The sequence below is a fragment of the Thunnus maccoyii genome, chromosome 3, assembly GCF_910596095.1.
Source record: "Thunnus maccoyii chromosome 3, fThuMac1.1, whole genome shotgun sequence".
Taxonomy (NCBI): domain Eukaryota; kingdom Metazoa; phylum Chordata; class Actinopteri; order Scombriformes; family Scombridae; genus Thunnus; species Thunnus maccoyii.
In genome coordinates, this window is record NC_056535.1 from 21,676,318 (window position 1) to 21,696,894 (window position 20,577).

The 20,577-nt window shown below is 38.5% G+C and overlaps 1 protein-coding gene across 10 annotated transcripts in view; it reads right to left on the minus strand.

Annotated features, from left to right (window-relative positions):
• Positions 1–319: 319 nt before the first annotated feature.
• Positions 320–20,577, minus strand: part of atp2b2 (ATPase plasma membrane Ca2+ transporting 2) — a 150,437-nt gene continuing 130,179 nt past the window's right edge. For 9 of the 10 annotated variants that reach the window (XM_042405955.1, XM_042405949.1, XM_042405952.1 and 6 more), the window contains 10 exons: positions 18,978–19,212; positions 13,305–13,484; positions 13,090–13,177; positions 12,790–12,896; positions 11,400–11,591; positions 10,101–10,314; positions 9,797–10,008; positions 9,581–9,688; positions 9,232–9,414; positions 320–4,288 (listed from right to left, as the gene is read on the minus strand). In XM_042405955.1, coding sequence (XP_042261889.1) covers positions 3,980–4,288; positions 9,232–9,414; positions 9,581–9,688; positions 9,797–10,008; positions 10,101–10,314; positions 11,400–11,591; positions 12,790–12,896; positions 13,090–13,177; positions 13,305–13,484; positions 18,978–19,212 — 1,828 coding nt within the window. In that variant the 3' untranslated portion in view covers positions 320–3,979. Of the gene's footprint in view, positions 4,289–7,336; positions 7,430–9,231; positions 9,415–9,580; positions 9,689–9,796; positions 10,009–10,100; positions 10,315–11,399; positions 11,592–12,789; positions 12,897–13,089; positions 13,178–13,304; positions 13,485–18,977; positions 19,213–20,577 lie in introns of all 10 variants that reach the window. The other variant, XM_042405958.1, reaches the window with a different exon arrangement.

Consider the following 20,577-nt stretch of genomic DNA (forward strand, 5'->3'; position numbering starts at 1 on the left):
TTCAACTGTAACAATCTGAGCATCACTCTTTGGTGGAACAAGTCAACAGTAGAAACAGTGCTTCATGTTAAAGGGACCATCATCACAAACCAGTGGTTTGGGGTGACGGTCAAGGAGGAGGATTACATCAACAGCTTTGTTTCAAAATCAAACTGGAAGCACACCTTAAACATTTGCTCTGAGCAGAGCCGATCAAAACAAAAGAAGATGGAAAAACAATCAAAAGTCATAGCTGACACCGGTTGGTGAAGCACAACGAATCAGAACAGGACATGTTACACGGGGCCAGGACACACCATGCTGGGTCATGCTGCTCTGGGAGATTTATTTAGTGATTTTTCATTTTTTGTTTTTATTATGTTTTTTCACTTGCGCTCCTGTCAGGAGTGTGGTAAATGGGACAGTCAAGCAGCAAGAGTCACAGTTCATCATCATCATCATCATTGTCATCATCAGCATCATCATCTGTCACCACCATTATCATCACCCTCCTCCTCACGGTATCATAATAATAATAATTGTCATCATCATGTAACTTTTTCCTCAAGCTAGAAAATAATTTACATCACATTGTTTTACTGACTTTTGAGACCACAAACATTCCAGCAACACACTCTAGGATTAAGGATGGGTAACAATCAGAAAAGCATGACTTTTTGCATAGTATTAAATGAACAAAGACATTGAGTTCTTTATTTACAATTATTGTATAGATAAAAAAAATATCATAAAAACAAGATGAACACTTAAATCACTTACCCATAAATGGCTAAGTATGCCAAAAAGTTATCTGTTGGCATTTCTCTTTTTCTTTGTTCCACAAACTGCATGCTGCTAAATACAGTACATCGAGGCAGGTGAGAGTATATTGCAAGAAGTATCATTGATATCATCATTATCATTATCATCAGCATTATCATCATCATCATCATCATCATCATCATCATCATCAGCGTCGTTGTCATCATCAACATAATTATTGGTTGTTACAACACGTGTTTTCATTTGGATGTAATTACGATGTTTTTGAAGTGTTTCTGACAGGAGCAGTGATTGATTACATACAGCCCAACAGCTGTGTCGGCAGTATGACTTGCAGTGGTGCATGATGGTAGACGTAGTCAGGAAGAGTTCCCGTTTGCACACCAGTCCGCATGGAGTAGTTTCTGTCCTCAGTGGACTCATTGCTGTATTTACAAAGATTATTTTTAAAACTCGGTGTCTTTGCATCCTCTTAAAGCTGAATGTCCTCCTGGATGTAAAAGTTTTTTGTTTTTTTTTATTGAAAATGCTGCTCTTACTGATATTATGTCTTTTTTTGTTGTTTTGTTTATTATTTTAATTTTTTTACAGACAAATAAACAAATAAATTGTCAAGTTAAGTAAAACATTGGAAAGGGAAAAAAATCAACAGCTTCTAAGCAGAATATCAGAATCCAGACTGTTTTTTTTCCAACTTAAATAGGACAGATTTATTCAAATGGTCCATGTTACTTTTTCAACACGCCTGAGCTGACTGGTAAAGCTTGTGCACCCTCTCCAGATGGACGGATCGACTGGGAAATGACAGAGGAGGAGGATATAAAAACTAAAAAGATAGAACCGCTCAGATAAATGATTGTATATACTGTAGTAGTGTATAGGATTTTTTTTTTAAGTAGAAAAATCGTCAATTTTTTCAAGTTGCATAATGAGCCTATCACGTCATGCTTGCCAATTACTTCGGTTAGTAATAGAAATAACAATAGCACAGGCTAGTTAAGTGGCCTTGTCCTTCTGAGTGCAATAAGACTGGGTAAATGTGCCTTCTTTATGTAACTTCTCTCTGGTAATGTCTGATTGGTCAAAGCACAATAAATAGTTTACAACTAGTGAGTACAGTTGAGATGCTAGAGTATTGTATATTCTGTGACGGCAGGAAGACAAGCTCGGTTAAAACACACAAAAGCACATCTAGAATTACACCACAGAAGTTTTCATTCATAACCAGATAGTGCAGAAAAGGATCGTCTTTTTTTATATATAGAAAAAGAGTCAAAGCAACATTCCATTTTTGTTGTAATTTGTTGTTTTTTTTTTCAGTTTTTCCTTTTTTTTTGTTAGATGTTAAAAATGCCAACAGCTTTTTGGGGCTGCGTGTGTCTCTCGGTAAGAGGAAAAGTAAAATCCTTTGAACCAAAATGAATCAGAGTTAAATAAAAAATAAACAACACAATATATCCCAGATTTAAAACCAAAAAAAAAAAAGTCTGATTTCTGTACGGTAAAGATAAGCCAAATATAACTTTGCAAATTTCTAATATGACTCGATTGCAGCCTTTTGATGGTCACACATATTTTAAAACATCAAGTCCTTTTGAACAAGCAGGTTTATCTAGAAGACAGTTCACTGTAAAGGTCCTGATATCAGCCTTTGACTCGAGCCCTGACCCCAGGCCAGCGCTGAAGCACAGAAAAAATAAAACACAATTTAAAAAAAAGAGAGAAGAAGAAGTAGTGAAAAAAAGAATTAAATATTCCCCCTCTGTCACAAAAAGGAGGCCTCCGTTTAGAAAACCAAAGGCAAGCCACTCCAACTTGATCCCAACAATCATATAGAATAATACTAAGATTCCACATTTACTAGGTATCCCATTATATTTTGGTTTCTTTTTGTTTGTTAATCCTCTAAAAATATCTACAATATTTGACAAGATAGCAGGCAAATTCCAGCACATGGTTTTTCAGTAATAACACACCAACACAGCTCTGATCCATCCAGGTACATCTGAGCTTCAGCTTCGCCTCCCTCCTTCTAGAAACCAGGAAGTATCTCTACGAGGTTGTAAACAAATTACATTCTCTTTAAGACATAAATAAGTCAAAGTATTTTGAGCCATTGAAGCAGGAACAAGGCAACATGCCGACAAACAAAGATAAACTCTCTCTAAATATATTTATATGTATTTATATTTATAGAATATATCCCATAAATGCTATCATCATCATTATTATTTTGCGTTCCTCTTTTCCGACAGGTGCAAAACTACTGTGCAAGTTGAGCCCTACCACCTCGTTACACATTTCCTTTTTATGGATGAAATAAATGTTTACAGTCGGGTACATGTTCATGCCACACAGAAGAGGGAACTTGCAGGCCGGGAACTCAGAGAAGCTGTCTTTAAAATAGTAGTCCGCCGTGAGGCCTATCAGAACGAAAGAATTCCAATAAAATTAAAACCCTTTTAAATAAAACTTGGGTAATGTACATTCATGCAGGAGCAACAATAATAATAATAACAATAATAATCAGAATCAGAATCAGAATAATAACAATGTTTTTCAATTTAATTTAAACTATTATCAGTATTGACAATGTTATTGTTGAGGAGGGGGAGTGTAAGGGGAGTTTTAAAGTCTGTCCTGTTTTGCGATTTTCACTCCTCAGCAGTGTCTCCCTCCTCATCGTCCTCCTCCTGGTGCCACTAAAGACACAGTTCATACATATGTGCAGTCAGCGGCACGCTTATACAGTACATGCTAACACGCATATGGTCATTACACACCACACCGCTGCCGCTACCGTACACATACAACCACAAAAGCAGGATGGCTGTGTAGGTTTTGTGGCTTTGTTGCGCTTTTTTGATTGTATGTTAGTTTGTTTTTCTTTTCACCTTGCCATATTACTTTTAGATTTTCTCCATTTTGAAAGGAACAGAGAGCTTTAAGAGCTGAAGGGGGAGTAAAGGAGGGAGGGAACAGGAGGGGGGTGGCAGGTGGTGGACATTTTGCAGCAGGATGTGTTCTGCGTGGGTGGGTAAATGGGCGTTTGGGGAGCTGGAGGATGGGGAATTGAGCTGGACTGGGTGAAATTTTGGGGGTGACAAGGTTGAAGGTTACAGTTAAAGGTCTGGAGGGATTGGAGGAGGGGCCCCCCCCCCCCCTCCAGACTGCGAGGAAACGACATTAAAGGTTAGAGCTGAGGTTAGGATCAGGGTTAGAGGCTGGTCTCCAAGCTGTGCAGAGGGCTGGCGGGGCTGGAGGAAGCGGCTGATTTACTGGTGTCGATGGTGAGATTGATGCCACTGTCAATGGCGTTGTTATTCTTGTTAGGGGACGAAGGCTGGCTGGAGTACTTCCTCCTCCGAGCAGAGTCATCGTCCGTGTCATCAATGAGGGGGATGTTGGGCGTGGAGTCTTCTATCCTAAACTCGGGGTGTGTCATGAAGTTGTGGATGGATGTTCTGGAATCTGGTTTTTCCAGGCCTTCATAGAGGGAGCTACGGAATGCATTCACAACGCGGATCTGCCATAAAAGGGAGGAAAGAGAAGAAACACGATGAGAGGCGTGACGCCAGAGATGAAACGGAAGGGTTGGAGGGACCCTTGGGATGAGAGGAAAAGTAGGAAGTGGAGGAGAGAAGGGACAGAGGGGAAGGAGGGAACCTCTCATTTGAGGAGGGAGGTTGATAAAAATGAGGCAAAGAAGGAGGAGAAGGTGAAGGAGCAGCAAGAGAGAGGGCAACTGCAGTCTGTGTTCTGCTTTCACAAGATGACTACAGTTTATAAGTCACTCAAGTTTGGCGTGCACTAAGGAAAATCGTGAGGAACACAATCATAAAAAAAAAACACAACAAAATCATACATTTCAAGGAAAACAAAGCAACACAAACGCTCGTTGTAAGTATACGCTAGTCCAATGTGCGGTATACCTAGAAACAAGCCACGTTAATAAATGGAATGCTCACAGAAAAAATTAAAGGAGAATATCACATGCAAGTTTGAAGAAATCTGGTGGACGAGGTCAGTAAGAAGGAAGGAGGTTAGATCTGAGAGATCCAATCAGGTGGTTTAAAAACTTCTGAAGGTACGAGAGCACTGTCTGGGACAATATCCACACAGACTCTGAATGAGACACACAAACACACAAATATAGCACAGGGTGGGGAATGCATGGTCCCAAACAGGGCAATGGAGGGAGTCAAACTCAAATCTGCATGAGGCTGGTTCAACACAAGCATTGCAGTGTAAAACTCACAACACATCCAAAAAAAAAAGACACAGTGGCATTTAGACAACGGTCAAACACAGCAGGTTAAGATATTATGATAACAGGAAGTAAACAAGAAATAAACACAAACTACATGCAACAAGACAACAGGACGGTGAAGAAGTGGACATCGGCACACAGACTGCTGACACAAAACGTATGGGAGTGAATAATGAAAATAATAGTTTTATTATCAGAAGTCTGACGGTCAAAGCATGTTCTCAACTCCATGCACCGCTAAGTAAACACTCAAGTATAGGCCCCAAACAACTATGTGAGACTTTAGAATAGAAAAGCAGTAACAGTAGTCAGTTTCTTTAGTTTGTAAAATCAGGGAGGGCATTGTTTAATGAAAACTCTGTCTGCATGTGCAATGTCATCAACATGTGGAAATTTAGGAACTACAAGAATCATTTCAAGTCTAAAAGGGTATTATTTGAAGTTTTTACAGTGAACCTAATGCCTGCAACTAATGATTATTTTCATTAGTGGATATTTTTCAGATTTCATGTTTAGTCCATAAAATTTCAGAAAATAGAGAAAAATGTCTTTAAATTGATTGTTTGTTCAGTCCAAAACCCAAAAGTATTACATTTATATTGATATAAAACACAGAAAAGTGAGCAAATTCTCACATTTGAGAAAATGTAACTACTGAATGTTTTGTTTTTACTTACTTTCTTTTTTACTGTTTGCATTAACCAAATAGTTTTCTCATCAATCTTTTCAGCACTTAATACTTTTAATCAAAATTTCTTCTAAGTGGGAACAAAATATTTTCTGATCATACAGTAAAATATTAGAAAATATTGCAATTTTTCCATTTTCCGTGGGAGGTTGTACTAAAAGAAAAGCTACACCTCTCTTGTTATAAATATATAAGAAATAATCACATATTATGCACTCTTGTGTATTTTTTGCTTATAGTGAAAAATATGTAGGGTAGAAAACTGTCAAATTTGTCAAAGTAGAAAATGGTGGAAAATTGTAAAACTGCTACTCTAATAGGAGAAGGTATAAAGAGACGAAACATACAAAAATAAAAATAAGAGGAGCCTGTCTGGATGAGTGCATGTGACAGGATGTCTGACAAGTAACACTGATGGGGTGTCAGAAAAAGGGTGGGGGTTGAATTTACGTCGCTGCTGCTGCTGCTGCAGAGGATCTATGTCTGTAACTATGGCAACATGACAGTCAACTACACCGACAGTATGAAGCAACAAGACGGGATGAATTATTGGTACAGCATTGCTTTATGGTGGCTCTCCTGTCCCCTCCATTCCTGTCGACACACCCTGAGCAGAGTTTTACATTTGATTTTCGTCAAGCAGATGAAATTGAGAGAGGAAAAGTGTGTATGTATGTGTGTGTGTGTAAGTGAGAGAGAAAGAAAGAGAGAGAGAAGAGAAGATGGAGGTGGACAAACGCAATAAGTAGAGATAGTTCGTAGCCCCTTGTGGGTAGATTTAGGTTGCACCATTTGGGATCCCCATTTGAGTTGAAACGAATACTTGTTTGAAAGTTTGCAAGGTGGCAAAAAACCTCACTTCCACACATACTGTAGCTTCCTTTATGTGTTTTTGTCATTGCAGATGATCCGTCAGCTGAAGAATACACAAAACAGCCTGTAAAATTTGCTTCAGCTCAATTCAGTGTGATTTGCCTCATCAGCAGCAAACTCACAGATAAAATAAGAGAACATTGCAACTTATACTTGAATGTTTACCCAGTCCCTTGGTGAGTTGATAGGAATTAGTTCACATTAATGTCCGTCAAGACATAAAAATGGAAGGATTGGAAGATGGGATGTGGGGGGATGAGCAGAGGGAGACAAACTCACAACCTGAAATGTCACGCCGTGGGTATCACCCTTAGTCCTGCGCTCCTAGCACTCTGGGGAAACAAACACACATTCACCAATGAGAGGACAGTACACCCAAACATGGGAGGAGATATCAAGATGAATTTGAAATCCAGTATGAATAGCAAAAAGACAGAAGAAAGAGAATAAAAAAAAAGCAGATAGCAAGAGAGAAAAAGACAAATCTTCAGAGATGCCAACCCAAAAACTGAAGAGTAGCACAGTTATTTGTTTTTAACATAAAAAGACAATGTGAGGAAGATAAAAAATACTTTTTTGTTCAAGACAGGATGGCATCCCTGAAGCAAAGAGAGCAAAGAAGCAGACTGACAGAGATCTGACTCACGGCCAGTAGTGGAAGGAGCAGTAGTAGCAGTAGTGCTTGTAGGAGAGGAAAGGGCATTGGACAAGGACACGTGACTAGGACTAGAAACATTGGTTACATCCTGGGTCTGGCTGGTGGTGGATGATTGGCGTCTCAGAGCTCCAACCCCCTGAAAGGAGGTACCACTCTTGAAGGTGTTGACTACTTCAATCTGTGGGAGGAGAGCGGGACAGGAGAGGACAAATGGCTGCTCAGAGTGACAGAGACCAAATGGCAACACAGGTTGACTGGCTGGGTGACTTTGGTGATAAAGCGAGTACAAAGTGTCTCAATCATGACACGATGGGGGGACAGCTAAAGGTCAGGGTGTAGTATCCCCTCAACAAAATGGTGGATTTAACTTTAATGGCTGGCTCATCCAAATAACAAAAAATGCTATCCACCTCTAGTGGTAGCGAGTCATGTAGATAGTGTTGGATTTTCAGATTTCTGCCTCCATCCTGATAAAATGATGGTAATTGGAATTTTGTTTCAGGCACTCACTGTATTTAAAAAATACAAAAAAAATGAAATAGCACAGTGTCTTTCCAGAAACAATATTCCGGAAAACTACGGACAGTATATTTGGTGGATTAAATGATACTTCGAGAAAGATTTCTGGAAAGATGCGCTGCTGGTGATTTTTTTTTAGGTATAATTTTTCAATGTCGTGAGAACCACAAGAACATTCCACTCACCTCCACTGTACTGACTAAAAGGAAACAGAAATCTCAGAGACCAAACCTGGGCAAATACAACAAAAATCTGCATAACAAGATACCACAAGAGGTAAGTGAGAAATTTTGTTTTTTAGTGAATCGGTTGATCTGACCCTTTAAAAGACTAGCTAGTAGATGTATGATGTTATCATATACAGATGCAGCCATCATCCATGTTGGTAAAGATGGATTTTTATTTTTGTTGCTCTGGTAAGTAGATCTATTGGTTATGATAACATTGTACTCATTGAAGTATTAAGTGTTTTTTTAAGAAAAGATCTTGGTGGCACCTCCAAAAAAAGGTCCAACACAGCACATGTAGTAACAAACTAGTAGTTTTGACAGATGACCTTTTTGTTTGTTTGTTTGTTTGGGTTTGTTTGAAACCTGTCCAATCATCTCACTGCTCGTGTTCATTGCCATGTTGAACCTATTTCTAGAGACCTTGGTGTGTTCAGTGTTATCATATGAACCAATGGATATAGCTATGAAAGTAAAACTCAAGTTCTAATAAACTGTATTTTTTTCTTCAATACTGAAAAGCTCCTTAAGCCAACCCCAGCAGAACCCTGGTCTCAAATGATTTCTACTGTTTTTGAACCATGTTTGGCTGCCTCTGTGGGATGCTGGTCCATGCTACCATGTTGTGGGATAACTTCACCCTGGACCATCAGTGATACATTGGCAAGATGAAATCATTAAACACACAGGCAAAACTATCTTGAATGTCACAGTGATAACGGTCTGCAGAGTTTGTCACAGTGAGAACTGATTCCAGTTGTTTTGAACTCCGAGGATTGACCGTTGATCTTCCACAGGTCCACACAGTCCACTGACCAAGAGCCGCATTTCCATGTACCTAAGTAAGTCATCTTGAGATAAAATCATTTTAAGACTGTTTCTGACTAACATGAACAACATAGAACATAGTCTAGCATTTCTTCTTAGCGGTAAGCTTCTCAGATAATGTCTGAGGTGGGGTGACTTCCTACTGAAAACTGATTATATGACAAAGACAGACAAACAGTAGAAAAAACATGTCAGAAAAAAGCTGATTGCACCAGTGGTCACAGGTGAAATTTAACCTTGTTGATGTTTAATCAGCTAAACAAAAGGCTGCATTTCCATCAAAGTAATGACATAAGGGCTTGCGGTTTAAATCAAAACCACTTACTTTCTTTTCTTTTCTTTTTTTAGATCTCTTTGTGAAATGAAACAGTAAATTGCAACATTAGGACTGAAGTTGGGTTCTCACCTGAGTCTGAATGCGGTTGAGTCCTCTGAACCAGAGAATCTGACCTCTCCTCAGCTCTCTCTCTGCATGGTCGATTTCCTCATTTTCTTCATTTACGTCCTCCTCTGGTAATTCATCTTTCTGACTCAACTGGCCTGCCCTCCGCAGGAAGCGCAACCTGCTGTTGGGTATGGTGGCTATCACCTAACCCATAGAGAAGACAGAGAATTGGGTTAAAAAGAAAGATGATACAGTAGAGACACATAAAGGTTCTGTAGAGTAAAATGAAATGCTAAACTAGAATGAAAGCAAGAACATAAGCAAGGTGGGGTAATAGAAAGACAGAGAAACAGATGAATTTGCACATTACCTGTCCCCAGACAAGCTCTCCCAGTCCGAGGAAAACACACCACATCCACTTTTCCAGGTCCAGAGGTTGACAACTGAATGGCTTCCCTCCAAATTGCACAATCACAATCTACACAAACCAAAGCACACGTCAGACTCAAATACCATGAAAATACAAAGGAAAAAAATAAAAAGAACATAGTTAATTAATGAAAATAAATAATTTTCCTCTGCTTACCTGCACAGCAAAGGTGCCAAAAACAATAGAGCAGAAGATAGGGTTCCTGAAGATACCATCAAAGACATTCCTCTCTCCGTGGATTTTGCGGGCATTTATCTCGTTGAAGAGCTGCATCATGACGAAGGTGTTGAAGATGATGGTGTAGTGCTCAGACGGAGGAGAGTGGAGAGGGGCGTCACGGCCACTATCAATGTCAAAGATCTGCTCACCTGCAGGGGAGAAAAAATGGACTATTAGTTTGATGCTATTAACTATGAACCCATATTGTGTCACAACATTAAGATAAAATTACAGTCCGTACCAACAAAGAGCAGTGTGAAGATGATAACGAGCTGGTAGACACCATGTCCGAGGATGTTTTTTGTCATAGTGCTGGAGATGAGGGGCTTGTTGCGACCGTATGGCTTCCTCTTCAGCAAAGACTCTGTAGGAGGCTCTGTCGCCAGGGCCAGAGATGCAAACGTGTCCATGATCAGGTTCACCCACAACATCTGCACTGCCTTCAGGGGAGAGTCCTGAAGAAATGAAAAGGCCATTGCATTAAATATTACCTTCATCACAACCAGGGGTGGATGACAACTAATTACAAGTACTTAGATTAGTAGATTAACGTTTTCACACACTGTTTTTACAATATAGAGTAGACTACGGTTAAAATAGCATAACCCAATCAGGAGGATTTTCCATTTCAACATGCTCTGTAGCATCAAAGATGGTGAAGTTGAAGTTGTGGTTGTGTGGAATCCTGCTCTTACAGTAATTTGTATCAACCATTGCAAAACTTGGAAAATACTCAAGTATGTGAAGTGTGATACTTTTGGGCTTACGGTTAATTTTGACACCAGAAAATGCAAACATGGTGTTACAAGTATCACATTACAGCAGCACTGTCAATCAGAGCAGGTGCAACGCAACAAGCCACGACAACATCATTAGCAGAGCATCAAGCCACAGTAAATGTCCTAAAGGTGGATATACAGTATTAATGATTTATTATTTTAAAAAAACATTCCCAGCTATGACTTTGCTTTGTGAACCTTTTTCCCACATAATATAATTGCTGAAAATGTAAGATGATGATTGTAAGAAAAAGATGGTCACCACTTCAGAGCACAACTGAACCGTAGAGGGATTTGTTGAAATGGCGTAATCATCGTAAAATGGTAAAAATCAATGTATTCTTTCTTTTACTTCAACTGTGTTATTAACCTTTATTAGATAAATATTTTCTACTACTCTTTTTCCCGTAACATAGGGTGATTTTACCAGGATAGTAAGGTGCAAACATTAAAATTTTCTGATTAAAGACATTTTTCATATTATAATTTGTATGCTGGATTGTAGTTATCCATATTTAATAGTGTTAAATATCATAAGTTTGTGTAAAAGGATCAACCTGTGATGCAGTATTATATGTTTTACTGTGCACTACATTCTCCTGCATTAACATCTGTGTGATGAAATGCTGCCAATGGTTTCTTTATAGTTTATTTTCTGGTTTTGTTTAATGATAAAAGGTTTAAGACTGTGTTTTATGATTTGTCATAATATTATGACAATCATATGCCCACATTCACTCACACACTCACGCCCCTCTGACCTGTGTGATGCAGGCGCCGGTGAAAGCCACAATGACGGCCACAACATTGACAGTAAGCTGGAACTGAAGAAACTTGGAGATGCTGTCATAGACGTTCCGGCCCCACATCACTGCCTTGACGATGCTACTGAAGTTATCATCAGTCAGAATGATATCTGACGCCTCCTTGGCCACATCTGTACCGGCAATACCCTGAAGGAGCACAGACAAGGTGCAGTTAGAAAGAAAATAAGGTTTCCTATATACACAGCCATGCTGATTCTAAAGTTGCTGATCATCTATCGCATCACATTACATAATTTCTCTACCTGACGCATAAAAACTAATGAAAATGTATAAATAAACTCTGCAGCAACCACATAAAACTGGACACAAGTCTGATGATGGACAACGAGAATGCAGACTAATAAAGGAATCAGTGTGTGTAGGGGGTTTGATGACAGGAGGCAGCCAGTAAAGACTCCAAATTCATGGGAGGGGCAGGACACCCTTCCTAATACTCTGTCATGTTTTCTGAGTCTCAGCACAAGTGGCAGAGTACAATACCTTGTAAAAAGTGTCCACATTCAGACAAACTTGTGAAGACACAAATTTGACACTGAATGTTAAAGAATATTTAAGAACATGGTCAGCCTTGTAGCTACTACCATGGGTGGGCATGTGAAAAATGGTGGAATAGCCCAAGTCATTACAAAGAAATAACAGAAATTAGAAAAAAAAAAATAAAAAAAACAAAAAACAAAAAACAGAAATACAATTATAAATTGGTGTGGATCTGCACAGGACACACAACACTTGGTCAGTTGTAACACCACATGCTGTGATTAAGAGTGTGTGAAAAGTAGTTAGTAAGTGTGCAGAAATAATAGCATTAAATTACAACCAGAATAAAATCACAGTAGATGAACACATTTAGAACATGATGTGCGGTACTGTGCAGATGAGGGGCTACTTGAGCTAATGTGATAGAGCTGCGGGGCCACGTCAGACAAAAAAGTTGAGAATAACTTATGTTCACTCAAATTATTGGAGCGGGGAGGAAACTGTGCTGTGCATGAGCCAAATTAATTAATTGGTGAGGAGAGCAGAAAAGAGCAAATAGCCAAAGAGCAAATAAATATAAAGTAATGACTTACAGAAGGAATAGAAGCAGTGTTTTGTTCATTAGTTAATAGTCTGTGTCCTGAAATGTCTGAGCAATCTACTGTAAGGAAATTGTGTGACCATACATCCACTAGGGGGCGCTCCTAATCTACACAGCCAGTGGCAGAATGAGAAAAGAAACCCTAAATACTGCAGAGGTGAAGAAGATATCTGCAGATGTTGAGTGAGATTGATCTAAGCATGCTAGAAGGAAAAAGGCAAACAGAAAAAAAAGGGGGTTTCTTACCATGGCAAAGCCGACATCAGCTTTCTTTAGTGCAGGTCCATCATTGGTCCCATCTCCTGTCACAGCCACCACCTGCCTCTGGTCTGCCATAGTGCTGTCAATAATGCCTATCAAACACACATACACACACATAAACAAAGCTACACGCCAGAAGTGCACATACTGTACTCTGTGTACAGAATCTGGGAAAGGAAAGGCAACACAACCCCACTTTGTATTTATGTCATACAAGAATGCAGTATGTCAAAACAAGTTCTGTTCATTTAGATCAACAAGGATAAAATAATGCAACATGTTCACCTTTGACGAGTGTGTGTTTGTCGGTCGGGGAAGATCTGGCCAGAACTCGGAGTTTAGGCCAAACCTTGTCAATACGCTCCTGTTCCACCTGGACGGACACACACAAACACACACAAATAGAAATAGAAGGTCAAATAGTTGTGGTTAAGGTTAAGAGTGACTTCCTTTTCTTTTCAAGCCTTTCTCACTGTCCGGCTCACTCTGACAGTTGTTACCTCTCCTTTCTCATTTCGGATCCTCCTGTTGAACTCTTTGCCGTCGATGCAGAGAAAGTCCTCTCCGGGATGGATGATACCACACTTGATGGCTATGGCCCTGGCTGTGTTTATGTTGTCTCCAGTTACCATGCGCACTGTGATGCCTGCACGCTGGCACTTCTGGATGGCATCGGGAACCTACACCAAGACGGATTAACACATGCGCAAAATGATTTGGTGCTGCAGAGATATCAACATACTGTAGTTAGTGCACACACAATTTACTTAAGAACATACCATTAGCAACAACATTGCAATCCTTGATAGACAAACACACAAATATACAAAGATAGAACTCAATGAAACTTCTATCTGAACAGTATTCTGCTGCCCTTGTCTGTTTTGTAATAACGAGATGTATAATTAAGCAAGATGTATAATTATTATTTCCCTCCAGACAGTGCTCTAGTAGATTAACTAGGATATATACTGTATGTAGATTGATCTGTGGTAGCACCAGCTAGCAAAAGCAGAGTATTAATTCAGAAACACGTCTTCTTCCTGACAAAGGTCAGTGTGGGCGAGCACTGCTCTCAAAACCCACACATAAACAAAAGTGTGCACATACAGTAGCAGCAACTCACATCCACTCGCACAGACGCAGGCCCACCCACCCACCCACACACACACACACACACACACACACACACACACACACACACACACACACACACACAAATACACGGAGGCAGAAATATGTATCCTTTCCTCTCATAAACATATTGCGCATACAGTACACATGGGAGCATGCTTGTACTCACAAACATACAACATAGGATGAAAACCAAATTAATCCACCAACGCAATGCGTGCACATAATGTACGTTAAACTGCCAAATCAAGCTGCTCATGCATGTAAACACAAAGGATTCAACTAATTTAAAGGAATCAGTTTACAAAGTAAATCTGTACAGCAGAGGAGGGCATGTTTTTAATGAGCTGGAGGTTAAATAAACAGAATAGATATCATTTCATTCTACTAGTAATTTCACATCTTATCATTCAGTTGTATCATTGATAGTTTTAGTGCAATGCTTTAAAAAAGTACTACAAATTAATCAAAAAAAAATTAATTACTTTTAAGTATTAAATTTGTTTTTAAACGGACACCAGTCAAATTGTAGAAATAATTAAAGGGAAAACAATCAGCCTTAATTTCGATATTAAGGCCGACTTGTTTAATTTTTTTGTTCATTTATGTAAAATAAAATATTAAGTAAAATATTCTGTCTGTAACACCAATTTCCCAATGAGGAAAGGGTCAAGGAGGTTGAATATATCCTGAAAATAACAACAATATTATTCACCGATATGCACTTAAGAGGTCTATTAACATCAGTATTCATACAGTACATGTGCTGAGTTGGTAATGTGTTAACAGTAACCACTTACAGACAGAACAAAAAGCACAAAATACATTTATTCATTAGTAGTAATAGGATTTGACAAGGTAAAGAAGTGCTTATAGTAAATATTGTGGCAAGGAGGGAAAGTTTTTACATTTCTCTTCTTTCACCAAGTCATTATTATCGAGATATCAAGTTCCCATCTGTCTATCTGTCATTTCTGCTGTCTGCTTTACTTTCTTTTCATTTGGATTCCCACTGCTCTAGTTGACTGGTCAGCCGAAAGAGGAGGTGGAGAGAAGAGGAGAGGAGAAGAGTGGAGGCTTATTAAAAATACAATCTGGCCCGCCAGAGGAAGAGGGTAGGAGGCTAGTAGGTGAGACTGAAAAACAAGCCTCTTGTGTCTCTAATACAGATCTGGTTACACTCTCGTTTTCCTCCGTTTCTCTCCTTACCCGTCTCTCTCCTCCTGCGGTCTGTCATCCCCCCTGACATGAATCTGATTTTGAATCTGTTTATGTTTCTTGGTCTCAATCTCTCTCTCTTTTTCTTTTCTCTCTCTCATTCTCTCCTCTCTTGTCTCTCTGGGGCAACCCTACAGAGCAGCCAGTTATTAAAAGAACATCACATTCTGGAGGATGAAATTAGAGACTAATAAACAAACCAGGAACATGTTTACCACTCTATGTGACCTTTTTAGCAGAGGGGAAAGTCATCTTGTTTCCAATATTAGCCAGCCTTACTAAGATGCCTGGAAATATATTACTGTACAGTGCACTGCTCTTCCACTTCGATTATTAAAAATGTTAGATGTTAAGTGACTGTGGTGGAAGAAAAGGGAAATTCCACCTGCTCCAGTCTTGGAGCAATGCATATATTCATTACTATTTGGGAGTTTTTATTCTGTATTTTTATCAGGACGACCTTCTGCAATTTGCACAAAAATATAACTTTAAACAACAACGTGATACAAAAGCGGATTCTTGTTAACTCCTCTCGTTTATTCATTTTGAGGACAATGGTTTCTGTTTTCCCCTTCTTCTCCCTGTACTTATTTTTTTTTTTTATCTAGGTCTGTTTAGATGCTTACATAACTCGGCTTCAGACAGAAAGAAAGGGGAAGGCACAGAGCGAGAGAAAGATAGGTGCAGTGAAAGTCAAAAGAAAATGAGCATGGTGAAAGTCAAGTCCACAATATGGAGAGAGGTGGAAAGGAGAAAACTTGATGGGAAGGGGTTGAATGGGAGACCTTGTTAGGGAGTGAGGAGGGGGATGGAAAAAAAGAGATGAAAGGAAGAAGTTGAATAATGCAGTAGTGAGTTACTTTCCTGCTTCCCCGTACCTGCACAGGAGCTGTAAAGTGAGGTCAGTTTTCCTACTGTACACAGACCTCTTTCCACCCGACTTTCTTTCTCCCAATTATAGTCTCTCCTTTCCTTCAAGTGAAATCCTTATAAAAATGAAGTACAGCTTAAGAAATGATTTCTTAATGCATCACTTATTTCTTAAAATCCCCCTCCACTCAAAAATACGTTTTCCTTCTTGTTCCTACAGTTGGATGTTTGAGAGCTCCACTCTGCAGAATGATGTATGTGCAGTGTGTGACACTTGAGGGCTGTTTTTACATCCATCTGCTGAAAGTGGAAAGTTTTCTGTGCTCATTGAAAGTTCAGTTTCGATTTTAAGCATGATTTGTGACATCACAAATAGTTTAGAAGCCAATCCTGGTCCAATATTAAACTTACATGATGTGTGTGATGTGGAAACTTATCTTTAAAAACTTTAACTCATCTTAAAACATGTCTGATCTTTAAATATCTGAAGAATGGTGTTAATAAATGATGCCTTAACATGTGTACAGTTTTTTTAATACTGTACTTTATTGCTGAAAGGGAGTTTGGAGGGAGTAGGGAGGTACAAACCTTAGACTGAATCACCAAATTTGGGGTTTTTTAAGTTCATTACTTTGTGTTTCAGTTCATTTAGAATAGGGACAGGATTAGACAAGCATGTTGCTTTTTCCTACTCCTTTTTGGTCATGAAATGTTTATTTATGTTGCTTAATGAGAGACTGTTGTATATGTTACTGTGTAGTAGAGTAAAAATGGTCTCTGTCTTATAACGGAGTAAACGTATAAAATGGAAATACTTCTCAAAATTGAACAAAAGTATAGTACTTAAAATAATTCTGCCTAGGTACTGTACTTGCCACCTGAGTTTGATCCCTTTCAGACCAAAGTGGAAGCCTTTTTTGTTTGAATAGGTTGATGGCTCATTATCCAGCACTGTATCTCACTAGATATCTACACAGTGTTGGTCTAGAACTGTCTCACCCAGAAACTGCATATTTCAGGACCTAATACAATATATTAATATATTATATATATATAAAACATTTATATAATACACTACAATTACAATATATGACATTATACTTTACTCATTATAACATGAGTAAATAGCAAATACATGTTACAAAAATATCAGCAATGTACAAAAACTGAATAACGCACGTTCAGACTGAAATCTATAGCTGGCTGAAGCTGATTGGCCCAGTTTGAAGTGTGCATTTCATGAATCAATGATCATTTAGTGAGGCAATCATTAGTGAAGCAATTGATCATACACACACCCTAATGTCAAGCCTTTCAAATGACACATGATCCCTCTCTGATAGCTTACTGTGAAGGCTCCTACTGTCAACGGACTCCTGCTGCTTTGTTCACCCTTTGTTTCCACTGCTCCACCTGTTTATATGTGATGTTATAATCTATACAGAAGTTACCTGCTTTTTCATTAAAGTACAAAGCAGAGTGTAATACACACAAGTGGACAGAATAAAAGTATTAATAATATATCATTATAATATATTAATAATATTGTAACATAGCCATTAATAAATGTCCAACTATAAATAGGTGAGTTTTCCTCACTGAAATAAGATCAGATTCAAACATTTCAGTTCAGTTCAAACATTTTTTCAAATCTGATGTAAACAAGGATGTCATGGATCATATGTGTCATGTGATCATACAACATGAGCTGGACTGATGTAACTAAAATAAACAGAGCTGTTAATGTGAAACCTTAGGGGCTTTCTAGGAAAAAAATGGATTAACCTGACCAAGTGAATAGAGCCTTATTAACAATCCTCGGATTTGAAATCCAGGAAAATTCCAGTAACCCCACATAAAAGAGGTAAGTGAAGGCTGGTCCAAAACAACATGTTGAAAACTTACTTCCAACAGAGTTCTAGGTGGTAGCTTAAACACAGTATATATCAAAGACATTTTGATAGACACTGTCAAAGATTCAATTCATATTGTGACATTTTACCTTAACTGTATATACATAGTTTGTCAATTAAGACTTCAAATGCTGATTTAAGTCTTCAACATCTCAAGCATACAGAGTTCTTATAAGAGGCTTATATAATTAGGGGTCTGAGTCACTTTTCTCTATAAATATTTTCATCAAACTGAACTACATGAAAAACCTTCCCTTCTCCCAGCCTGCAGCCATCTCTGAATTATTTTTTATTTATGTTCACTTATTTGTGGGAAAACCGTTCACCCTCTCAATGAATTCCACTCTTAAATTCTATGAAAGAAAATCTAATTTGATGACATTATAATCTTTATCTATCTATATCTATACAATATCTCATTTCATGTCAAACAATTTATTTATCATACTGAACAGTTGTATGTCTCCTCTTGTAACAAGATATCTTCCATGCTATTACTCAAAAAAAGAAAAAAATATATATGCTGTTGTCAGACGGTTTGTACATAGTGTATTCTGCTATACCACCATACCGTCATTTATTAGCACTCTTGTCACCTTGATAAGGTACAAGATATACACATAGAGACTGTCTTTGCACACTGTACAAACATACCGCATTTGAAACCACACACCACCTCTCCAGAGTTTTTTTAACACAATGTTGACATGCAGGACATAATTGTCTTCGCTGTCTATCATTTCTAGGTTGTCTCTCGGTCAAATGTCTCAGATATTGTACACAAAGGTAGGTTGATGGATTGATAGATAATTAATACTTGAAGGAAGAATAGCATTGTTACAGAATCAAACACAAGTAGCACAGAAGAGATAATTGGATTTTTTTTTTTTAAATCTAGAGGGTATAAACACAATTAAGTGTTGAAAGGACAGAAGATCTTAAATCTTAGGTGACATTGCTTGGTGAGGACTCACACTGTAGCATGCATGTATAGACCCGCCCAACATCCACTCCGCACAGTATATCACACTCTCCTACCTCTGGCCTGACAGGGTCCTCTATCCCAACAACACAGATGGCTGTGAGGTCACTGAGGATGTTGTTCTCATCGTCCCAGTTGGGCTCAGGATTGTTGGGAAAGTCACGGTACGCCACACAGATGGTCCTCAGGCCATCACACGCCATGGGCTCAATCACCTTCTTCACCATCTCGTCCTTGTCCCGTGGACGGAAAACCCTCGACTCCCCCACCTCATTCAGAATATGGCTGCATCTGTAGTTAAGGGTGGGGTGCGGAGTGGAATTATTTAGAATTTTGTATTGTAACTTTGGTATTGTCAGTTTTTGTGCAAAGCCAATATGACCCAACATGGAAAACAAAACAAAAGGTAGATGAAATTGACCTTGAGGTGAGATTGTTTTGTCAACTGCTGTTTCCAAGGTCAAGAATAAACTTTTAACCTCTTTTAAGCCAACATAAATGAGAAGAACTTGAAGTACTCCAAAAAAAAAAAAATCTCAGGAAAGCAGCTGAGAAATAGACGTTGTGGGTGAGGTTTTGTAAAATACAAACCGTAATTTCCCTGGCCATAATATGTGGTCAAAGATGAATAAATACATTTAATTTGCTAATAAAATTTCTTAATATCCATGCATGGAGGAGAATGTATACAAGTTGTAATTGGTTACGGATGCATGATCCTTGATGGTCCAACAGCTCAGGAGTGCTTGATGCACCGATTCACCAGAACTAACAGCACAGACAAAACATTGTCTACATCAGTGGTTCACAACCATGAGTACTGGACCAGGGCGTATTTTGAGCAGTCCTGAGGCAGGAAGTGTTGAGTTTGTATTAACAGCATAATACAGTAACTTTAACAGGGCAAACGATGTGGATCAAAACAAGGCTTTGTACTAAAATATGACCAATATACTTATCAAACAGAGGGAATAAGAAATACAGGCCTGTTACCTTCTGCAGGTGAGGTAAATGAAGACCCTGGTCACTATTTGAGGAAATACCATATGTTTGCAAAGGCCATAGAATCTTTTGAAAATATATATTTCATTAGTTCACAACCCCTTGAAGTTACACCACAGACGACTAGGGGTTCACGGACCCCTGGTTGAGAAGCAATGGTCTACTTTTTTACTGTCACCAAAGGATATCCACGTTTGATCTACGGTAAATGGATTTCTCATTAGCCAAATAAATGAACATACAAATGGGAAGAAAAATAGGTGTACTGGCATATAGCCAAACACAAAGAGCTGGACTTTGATTGCTGTAAGCCATTTTAAAAAAGCAAATTAACTGTAATTTGTACAAATGTTTATTCAGGATTGGCAAAAACTTTAGGCAAAAATGTGTATATAACTTATCATACTTCAAAATGAAACTATTTGTAGCTGTATTCATTTAAAATGTGTTAAGTCTGCAGAGTAATTACTAAGAAAACTACAAAACACCATTATTTAATTTTAGTTTAATGATACATTTTAGTTGTATTCATTCTTAAAAGACAATTTCAGCTCCTACTGTATTTGGGAGATTCATAAATACCTCTCATGTTTTTCTCAGATACTCATTGGTTACTGTTGGTTACTGTCCTGTTAATGTACTGCAAAGTGTCAC